Genomic DNA, 10,453 nt, shown 5'->3' on the forward strand with positions numbered 1-10,453 from the left:
ATACCCAATGAAACTTTTTATTTTGTGTATCTGTTTGTAAGTATACTTGAAGGCATCAGGTCCCCTGGTGAGACACCTATCACTGTTGCTATGGAACCCAATGTCAGTCCTCTGCAAAAGTAGCAAATTCTGAGCCCCTAAAAATTGTACAAATCAAACAAAACATATCTTAGAACCTCTGGGTTATCAGTTTATGCACTTTCTTCAGCAAGTACTTTGGACATACTATTTGTGAAGCACGCACTCACTGAATACAGTTTATGGTAAAAATAAAATAAAATAATAAAAAATTAAAAAGCTCTGCATACACAGGTACTTCACCAATCCTCATGTATCTGAAAGGAGAAGCACTAAATGGCATGAAGGACTTGAAAGGCAACAAAAGACATCCATTCTTGTTCATCAAGAGGCTATTTGGAGCCAGGCATGGTGGTGGTCACCTTCAATCCCAGACAGGCTGGAAGGAAAGGAAAGGAAAGGAAAAAGGAAAAAGGGAGGGAAGGAGGGAGGGAAGAAGGAGGGTAGAAGGGAGAGAAAGAAGGAAAGAAAGAGAAAAAAAAGAAAGAAAAAGAAAGAAAGAAAGAAAGAAAGAAAGAAAGAAAGAAAGAAAGAAAGAAAGAAAGAAAGCGAGCATATTTGGTCTGGGAAGTGGTGGAGCATGACTTTAACCCCAGCACTTGTGAAGCAGAAGAATGCTGATCTCTGAGGTCAAGGCCAGCCTGGTCTACAGTGTTTCAGGACAACCAGGGCTATATAGAGAATCCCTGTCTCAAAAGAACAAAAAGAAAGGAAAAAAGAAAAGAGAGCATACCAGGAATTAAAGAGCTTCCAGGGTCTAGGGGGAAAGTATGTATCTCAGGAAAGGGTATGCTGGCCAGGTTCTGTGGTGCACATCTATAATCCTAGCAGAGGCAGAGGTAGGTGGATCTCTGTGAGTTTGAGGCTAGCCTGGTCTACAAAAGTGAGTCCAGGACAGCCAAGGCTACACAGAGAGACCATGTCTCAAAAAACCAAAAAAAAAGAAAAAAAAAAAAAAAAAAGAAGAGAAAGAGAGTGAGTGATGTTAAGGGTTAGCTCAGTGGTTGGGTGCTAGCCTAAGGCTGGGAAAGGCCAAGGCCAGGCCAAGTTCATTTTCAGGATGGGGGTCAGGTATGGCGAAGAGTAGCTAATTAGAAGTAACAGCCAACTTCTTTTTAGAGGGTTTTATTTCAAGACAGCATCCAGAACATGATTCATTCACAAGAGCAAAATTCAGTATTTTGCCTCAATTTACCCTTCAAAAATGAACAGCAGTGCAAATGCAAACATCCTTAACATGCCTCTGCATAGCGTGCAGAAATGATAGTTCACTGAAAATGTTTCTCCATTTTCAGCTGAGGTGAGATTTGCTGGGAAATCTCTGTAACAACCTGGTCATTTTGTGGGGAGGTAAACTGTCAGACTGTCCCAGAGTCTCCTTAATTGATCTCATCTTTCGGGCTTCCTGAAAATACAACAGAAAAAAAAAAATAGTAACAGTTCTTCAATTTACTCCGATCTAGACCCATACATTTTCTAATACTCCAAACCCCAAGACACCCTACCTCAAAGAACAAAGTGGAAGAGGGAATGGAGTAAAATTCTAGACATTGACCAGCACTCGTGCCCACAAATGTGCCCCTGCATCTTCAAACATGCATGCATTTATACACACAGTGAGGGGGGGGGGGGAAGAGAACCCAAAAGAACAAAAACGGCATTTAAAGGATTTGGGATCTACAAATGATTGTATCATCCGAAGCTACTAATCTAGCTAACAAATTAGTAAGCTCAACCATCGTCACAACTTAGCTTTTCTCATTTTGGCCAGAGTGCGAAAATCCCAGATGAATGAAAGGCTCTTTCCATACGGTCACACGAGACCGTGTGAAGCATTTGTCTGTATTCCCCTTTCTCTTCCCACGAAAGCACTCCAGAAGCCAGCTGTCACCTGTGCTCTGGAAGAACAATCGAAGAAGTCCTGGATCTCTTTCCTGCACGCCTCGTCGCTGAATTCATTCTGCTTCCAGCAAGCCATCATCACCGACATCTCCGTGATACAGGTTGCCTCTGGAGGGGAAGAACTGGAGAACCTTCAGCAACACGCCGACCTGCCTTACACCTCTGCCCCGCGCTTACCCAGACACCCCCGCTCCGAGTGCTCACCGCCTTTCTCTCGGCGTCGGTTCCCGACGCGGTTAGCTAGGATAAGAGGCTTGTTGGGTTTCAGGACAGGTTTTTTCGGGTTCCCCAATCGCGCCAGGCGGCCTCGTAAACTGGGAGTCGCCATTTTGCACAGCGTTCCCAGTAGCCTCCGCGGCGTGCGTGACCCCTCCTGACCCTAACGCGCTAGGAGTGCACCGACAGCTGTGCGCGCGCTTTCCTGATCCTGACTCCGCCGAGCGGGTCGGCTCAAACCCCGGCGGGTCGGCAGCCGCGGCCAGGTTACCGTGCTCTAGGGTGTGCGCCGTCCCTTTGCCGGCTCGGGTCGGGGGCGGACGCGTGGGCTCCACGTCCGAGGCTGCGACTTGTTTGGCGTCTCCGTGTGGAGGCCACGTGAATGCTGCGTTGGTGAAGGCGTCGGAACCCCGGGGGCTGGAGTTAAGGATGTTGGGTTGGAAAGGATTTTTGTTTTAACAAATCTGTAAGAATGATTGCTTTTGCCGGGCGTGGCGGCACGTCTTTAATCCCAGCACTGGAGAGGCAGAGGAAAGAGGATCTCTGTGAGTTCAAGGCCAGCCTGGTTTACAGTGTGAGTTCCAGGACAGACAAGATTATACAGAAAAACCCTGTCGCGAGAAAACAAAATAAATATTAAACAAAAGAGTGGTTACTCTTAAAACTGCTGTGTAGCTGCTGTTTACTCCTTTGGCGTGACCGCACTGTGGGGTGAGGGTTATGACATGTATAACGTACATAACACTTAACGTCATTACATTCATTTAGATCATTCCCATTTATGGACCTCCTGCTGTGGCTGATTTATCAGACTTACTGTTTGACTTTCAGCTATTTTTAAAAACCGAATCCAGCCGGGCACGGTGGTACACACCGGTAATTCCAGCAGAGTTCGAGGCCAGCCTGGTCTACAAACGAGTCTAGGACGGCCAAGGCTACACAGAGAAACCCTGCCTCGAAAAAAAAAAAAAAAATGACAGAGAACCGAGGTTGTGCTACGGATTCCTATGGCATTTGCAAATGAACTCCCAAAACATTTATGCTAATGGAAGCGGAATCCAACAATCAGGTAGTTTTTAATATAATGTCTACATGCAAGATGTACTTGCATGGGTACACTTGTGTTGAAATTATTTTCCACAGATGTTTGGAATTCTCCCTTGATGACCTACATGGATGGCTTTTCTTCTTGAGTCACGTGCCTTGGGTTGAGGCCACTGTCCGGTGGGAAACGGCCCCCACCAAAGTCCATTTCTTGGTCAGTATTTAATATTTAAAAAGCTTACTTGAAATTTGGCCCAAAATGGTAGAGTTGGTTTTTCTGGGGAATCTCAGGATTAACACTCAGTTCATACCGAAGAGTGGCCTCTTGTCACACCCTACCAACACCCGTCACAGTGTGAATTGAATGTTTGTGACCTTACCTACCCCAACACCTACTTTAAAACAGTGGCTCAGGCTGGAGAGGTAGCTCCGTGCTTATGAGTGTTTCTGGAGGCTAGAAACGGTGGCGCACGCCTGTGATTCCTGCACTCTGGGAAGCGGAGGCAGGCAGATCTCTGCGAGTTCAAGGCCAGCCTGGTCTACAAATGGGTCCAGGACCGCAAAGGCTACATAGAGAAACCCTGTCTCAACAACAATTTGGTGTCGTGTCTCTGGCTCTTCTACTTAAGATTTGGTTTCCATCATCCACTTCGAAGGGCTCATTTCTACCTGTACCATTGATTATTAATATTGTTAGGCCAAATGTGGCATACACCTGTGATCCAAGAAATTGGGAGTCTGAAGCCTGCCTAAGTTACATAATGAGCATCAGGTAAGCAAGGGGTTCATACCATGACCCTGCTTCAAAGAAACAAACAACAAAAAAAAAATCATTTTCCTTTAAATGAACTAAAAATGATGAAACAAAAAAGGAAAAATAGTAGATAAATGTTTACCACTGTTTTGGTTTGTTTTTTTATTTTCCAAGTCACAAATTTTATCATCCTCAACCCAAAAAAATAAGGAAATAGAGGCAAGCAAAATGACTCAGTGGGTGAATTCAGTCCCTAGAACCACATAGTAGAAAGAAAACTGACTCTTCCAAGTTGTCTTCTGACATACACATGCACAGGATAATACAAGCTACCACACACACACACATAATAAACAAGTATAATAAAAAAGGAACCAGGTAGAAGACACTATGTAAAAAAAAAAAAAGGTTTATTATATAAGATGAAACTGGAAATAAAAAAAAATAGTAACACTTGCCATCAGCCTTGTGTCCTACCCTCCACTCTGGTAGTACATAAAAGACTATATCAGAAACTTCTCTCCAAACCTGCAGTAAATGCTTGCTGCTGTATACGCTGCAGCTGAGCCCCAAACCGGAAAAATTTCACTCTGCTTTTCCCATATGGAAAGTAAAGCTTTTTCTTTGGTAAATACTCTGTGGTTATTCACAGCTCTTTCCCTTGTGGAAATGAAGCACCTGATTTGTCCTGGTCTTTTGATTGTTTACATAATGATAAGGATAAAAGAGTGTCTGGGAAGCACTGAGGAAACCTGGAAGCCTGACCAACAAGAACCATTCATAAACAGCCGGCTCACTTTGTGAATAAAAGTGCTAACGGAGCGAGCTGGTGAATTGGAGAGGACCCTACATCCTGTGTAACCATCACGTTTCTCATTGCAAGGTGACATCTGAGCTCTGACCTAGGCTTGCACTCTGTAGTGGCTACTCTGCTATAGGTATCGTCACCTGCACTGAAATGGACGATGCCCTCGGAAACAGGGTCTTCTATGACTCTTTTGTACTATGGTATTTGTTTATATTTATTTATTTATTTATTGAAACAGGGTGTCCCACCTTATAGCTCTGGCTGGTCTGGAATACTATGATGTTCAGACTCACAGAGATCCACCTGCCTCTGCCTCCCAATGCTGGACTACTGAAACTAAAAGTGTGCAACCATGCCCATCTATACTATAAAATTTTATGTTTTTTCTTTTCTTGAGACAGTCGTGCTATTGTAGCCCAAGCCAGCCTAGCACTCATGGACCCACATATCTAAGGTGTTTTTTAAACACCTTTCTCTCTTTTTTGCAAGAAACAAAACAGGTTAAACAATCTCCATGCTACTATGAAGGCGTTTTTTTACTAAAGAACAAAATAAAGGTCGGGGGACATAACTCAGAGGCAGAGCCTGAGCAAATGCTTAGCACGCACAGGGCTTGGGATCCATCTCCAGCAAAACACACCTGATGGGAAGACAAAAACAAAAACTGTAGCAATCTACTTCCATGTATGTTAAAGCTGTTCTTGGTCACATCCTTATATGTCACTATGAAGCCTGGCTGCTTACAGCATCTAACACTGCATGCATATCTATATATAGATTCACAGCTATCTGTAGCTTAGTCAGATATGCTGATAAGCTGACTTTTCAAATGAAAATTAACTAATACAATAAGCATAGGTCTAAGGTCCATGGTGTTCTTTCCTATATCCCCAGCAAAAGCTCCTGTGTCCTGGTCAAGCTACAGCAGCATGCAGCTGGTCTGCATCTCCAAAACTATGGTTGTGGTTGTTGTGTACATATATGGGTGTTGTTTTACCTACATGTATGTCTGTGCAGCACATTTCTCCCTGGTGCCTATGGAGGCCACAAGAGTGATCAAATCCCCCCTAGAATTTGATTTAGTTGTCTGCTGCTATGTGGATGGGTGCCCTCTGGAAGAGCAGCCATGCTCTTAACAGTGGAGCCATCTCACCAGCCCCAAACCTAAAGTTTTCATTTAGCTAGCCACTTAATGGTGATTTAAATCCCTTGCCTTCTTCAATCTGTTTGAATTGGGGATTTGGGGCTAGCTTTAATGAAAAAAAAAAAAAAAAGAAAGAAATCTCAGTATTAGGATCAGCTATAACTCAACTGGTAGAGAACTTGCCTCCCCAGGATCACAAAAACCAGTGACTCAGCACCATACAGTTGCCTGGAAGAATGTAAGAAAATATGAGTAATGAATTGAATGGAGCTATCCAGCCCTAGAATATTGCAATACACTGAACTGACATCAGTGTTATGTTAGCTAATTAATCTGTTCATGAGAGAAGGAATTCCGAACATACCCTAAACAAGAAAACCAAGCAGTAAGAATGATGGAAATGTTTGTCCATCTTCCCAACGTTTACGGGAGATAGCAAGCAAAAAAGAGCTATTTAAAATAAAAGACATTTGATATTAAAGATAATGCAAGGTTTTTTTTGTTGTTTGTTTTTTGTTTTTTTGAAACAGGGTTTCTCTGTGTAGCTTTGGCTGTCCCGGTCTCGCTTTGTAGACTATGCTGGCCTTGAACTCAGAGCTCTGCCTGCCTCTGCCTCCCCTAGTGGTGGGATTACAAACTCAATACAGTAAGGGTACAGGGCTGGGCATAGTGCTGTACACCTGTAGCCCCAGCTACTTAAAAGCCGAGGGCAAGTATGGTCAGTTAGGCCCAGGAGCTGGAGGGTGGCCTGGGCCTTGCAGTGAGACCAATCTCAAAAGAAAGAGAAGCAGAGAAGCAGAATAACCTGCCCTACCCCACCCCCGCTTTGCCTCTTCACCAGTATTATAACTGATAAGAAAAGTAAAATGAGGAATGAACACTATTTACAGGTACTAAATAATGGAAGCTTTAGTTCGTAACCTGACCCATCCTGCCCATATTTGAAATGATGAAATGGCTACAGCTATGAGAAGTGTGCTTGAGTGAAATGGCTGCTTCTGGCTTCTGTCTCTCTTTAAGGAGAAGCTCTCTTACTACAGCTGAGATACTGGCTCCACTCCCTTCGGGTAGAGAGGTGGGAGTACTTGCCTAGCACTCCATCCCCGGTGCAGAGCAGAATCAGCAAACACATCACTCCAGAGTGGACAACATCCACTAAAGGTGGGCAGTGGATGTGCCTTAGGTGCAATGGTAAAGCCGTCTCCTTAAGTCTTCCAAGCTAAAGGCTACTGTGCAAGGGAAATTAGAGATTTTTATTCCTTTCCATGAAGATCTGATGTACATAGTCCCAAAATTTCCTCTGCTGGGTTTCATTGTTGTGGATCATGGTGGTGAGAGCTTCCCCCTGATAGAGACCTTGCCAATAATCTTGTAGCCACATTTCCTTCCAGCTGAAATGACAAAACAGGACTGGTGGTAAACTGGGGAGCCACAGCAGCAACAGACTCTACCTTCTTCAAGTGCTTCCAAAGAAACTATAAATAGGTCCCACAGTGGTGGCACACACCTTTAATCCCAGCACGTAGGAGGCAGTGGCAGGAGGATCTCTGAGTTCCAGGCCAGCATGGTCTACAGAGAGAGTTCCAGAACAGCCAAAGCTACATAGAGAAACCCTGGCTTGGGGAAAAAAACAACAAAACACTAAGCACTGTGGCCTCTGGCTAGGACAGGGCTCTTCTGTGAAGGAAAGGAGATATGGAGTAAAACTAATACTAGACCAAGGAACAGGAAGTAGGTCATAAACATGAAGACATCATAGTACACCTAAGTAGCTGACACTGCTGACTTGCCTCGAGCTCTCAAATGTGGAGTAAGTGCAAAGGGTTGCAGAAGGGTCCTGAGCATGGTACTATTCTAGAGGAAAGCAAGGGAGCCTTTCAGAAGGTGCTAACCTTCACCGTTATTTAAAAATCTAAATAAAGGTGCAGTGACATGTAGTGTAGAGAAAAGGCATAACCCTGGGGCTGGGGAGATGGCTCAGAGGTTAAGAACACGCCCTGCTCTGCCAGAGGTCCTGAGTTCAATTCCCAGCAACCACATGGTGGCTCACAACCATCTAGAGTGAGATCTGGTGTACAGGCAGAATGTTGTATAAATAATAAATAAAACTTAAAAAAAAAGGCGTAACCTGAATTTTCTTTTGTTAGAGGGACAGGAGTATCAAACAGCCCAGGCCGGTCTCAAATTCAGTGTATAAGGCTGATTATGACCTTAAAACTCCAGATTCTCCTGCCTCGGTCTCTTTAGCATTAGAATTACAGGTATGTACTACCATCCCTGGCTATTTCCTTAATGCTTTAGCTTTTCTTCTAGTAAGTGTGTGTTAAGCATAAACTGATAAATTCTTAGTGAAAGACCCCACTGTAAGCAGCCCTCTGGGCCCATCCACTGTTGGCAGTCCCTTTCTCCGAGCTATTCTAGTGATCCCTTTTCAAATCAATTGTGGCAGCTTGTTGCATGTGGTTTCAATGTTTTCCCATTCCATCTCCCATGCACACCTTTCCGCTTTCAACTCATTTCCCCTTCCCCTACACTGACCACCAATGAGACATCTATTGAAAGCATTCATTTCTGTCTAGAGAGAATAAATCAGGATATGAACTAAATCAGGACATATAGAAATGAAAGGACGGCTGGGGACGTAGCTCAATGGTAGAGTGCATGCGTAGCACACTCAAGGCTCTGACTTCACACAAAAAAATATGTAAATGCTTTTCAGGGGTACGGTGGCTGACTCTTGTAATCTCAGCACTTTGGAGGCTGAGACAGGAGGATCACAAGCTTGAGGTCAGCCTGGGTCTACAGAGTGACACTCTAGTATGTCTGATTAGTTGATAAATGCAGGGAGGGGGTTCTTTCAAAATGCTCTGAATGAGCTGAGGTGTTTGACTGGGTGGAAAAGTATTCTCTTGGCATGTAGGAGGCCCCGGACTTAATCTCTAGCACAGCCAGAATTCATCTTTACCTGTCATTCTCAGGAATCTCTTCGACTTTGCCAAAGCCAGGAGCAGGCACTGGACAGTTCATGTGTGAGGTCTGGGCAATGTGAGGCTCAGGGAAAGGAATGTCCCCAGGGGAGGATGCATGCGCTTTCTCGGCATTCAGCCGAGCCAGTTCATGGTCGCAGACGAAACACTCAAAGCCATTGAGGTAGTTAGGCAACATGGGATCATTCACTCCCCACTCCCTGTACTCCAGATTGTCCAGAAGAAACTGGTTGGTGATGCCCCCAGGTTGCTTATATGCCAGGTATTTCATATACTCTTCATCATTCTTGTCCAGAAAGTCAATAAACTCCGCTAGCTTTTGAGGGGACTCAAAGTCATCGATTAAGATGATGGAGTGGTTATTGGGCATCCAGTCCCTCACAGAAGGTGATCCACGATAAACAGGCACAGCACCCAGATGCATGGGGCGCCACAGTTTTTCTGTCATGTAATCATTGCAAATGGCATTTTCCAAGGCCAAATGAAACTTATAGCGGGACAAAAAGGCCAAGAGTTCTGGATCCTCGGTGGTGGCCGTGGCTGTGTCCTGTAACCGTTCGGTGGGCAGCTCGCGGTTCTGCAGGCACTTACCATAGGAATCCACCTAAGCGAGGCAGAGCACCGCGGTCAGCAAGGTGACGCGTTCGCCCAGCCCACCCCCTTCCCGGCACGCCACTCTCTCACCCACCGAGATGTAGCGCATGAGCTCCCGTACGTAGCGGTCCCGGTCTGCGGGCACGTCGCAGTGGGACTGCAAGTAGAGCAACGGCGCGTAGCCGCGGCGCCGCCACTCGGCGCGCTCCCGCAGCGGAGGCGCAGGGCGGCGCAAATAGAAGGCTCCGGGCAGCCATTGCAGCGGCAGTGGGTAGTCCGAGTGCCGGCTGAAGGTGGCCGTGAGGTTGAAGAGGCGGATGCCCGGGCCGTGGCTCAGCAGGAAGTTGTTGAGCGGCGACTCCTCGTGCAGGAGCGCCCAGCTCTGGTGCGCTAGGCGCGGTAGGGGCGCGTCAGCCGCCCGAAAGTCGGTGCCGTAAAAGAGCAATGCGCGCGTCCGCGGGTCGGCGCGCACCCGTCGGTCCCGGGACGCCACGCACGCGCCATGCCCACATTCAATGCGCTCCGAGTCGCCTGGGAAGTGCGGAAACAGACCTGGGCTCCACCATAGCAGCACCGGTAGGTCCGCCGTTTCCGCGTTCCCTGGCGGCGAGGACTCCGGCCCGTGCGCCACCCCCACTGCGCCTAGCGCAGCCGGCGGCCGGAAAACCGTGCCGTCCCACGGCTCCTCCCACTCTGCCTCCCTACCCGTCTTCCCCGCAGCCTGGGATTCCGGGCTACTGGCCGCATAGACACTGAGCACCCCCAGGGCGGCTAGCACGGTCTCGGTGCAGCGAGCAGCCATGTTCTCACCGGACCCACTCGGACACCACGAAACCCCGCCCTGTGGGCGACTGGGTAGCCGACCAGGTCCTACGACGCCATAGGGGCACGCAGCGCATGCGTTAACTTCTCTCCGTCACAGGCTT

General features: G+C 46.7%; 2 protein-coding genes across 2 annotated transcripts; both read right to left on the reverse strand.

The window, feature by feature from the left end:
- Positions 1 to 1,187: 1,187 nt before the first annotated feature.
- On the reverse strand, positions 1,188 to 2,382 carry Chchd1 (coiled-coil-helix-coiled-coil-helix domain containing 1). Its single transcript, XM_055606272.1, has 3 exons — positions 2,185 to 2,382; positions 1,970 to 2,088; positions 1,188 to 1,483 (listed from the first exon to the last, which is right to left on the reverse strand). Exons 1-3 carry the CDS (start codon positions 2,306 to 2,308, stop codon positions 1,370 to 1,372), a joined length of 357 nt encoding a protein of 118 aa, XP_055462247.1. The 5' UTR covers positions 2,309 to 2,382; the 3' UTR covers positions 1,188 to 1,369.
- Positions 2,238 to 10,358, reverse strand: Fut11 (fucosyltransferase 11). The gene is made up of 3 exons (XM_055606271.1): positions 9,622 to 10,358; positions 8,912 to 9,537; positions 2,238 to 7,337 (listed from the first exon to the last, which is right to left on the reverse strand). Exons 1-3 carry the CDS (start codon positions 10,327 to 10,329, stop codon positions 7,190 to 7,192), a joined length of 1,482 nt encoding a protein of 493 aa, XP_055462246.1. The 5' UTR covers positions 10,330 to 10,358; the 3' UTR covers positions 2,238 to 7,189.
- Positions 10,359 to 10,453: the final 95 nt, after the last annotated feature.

This window comes from Psammomys obesus, unplaced genomic scaffold (genome assembly GCF_907164565.1).
Source record: "Psammomys obesus unplaced genomic scaffold, mPsaObe1.curated_primary_1811, whole genome shotgun sequence".
Taxonomy (NCBI): domain Eukaryota; kingdom Metazoa; phylum Chordata; class Mammalia; order Rodentia; family Muridae; genus Psammomys; species Psammomys obesus.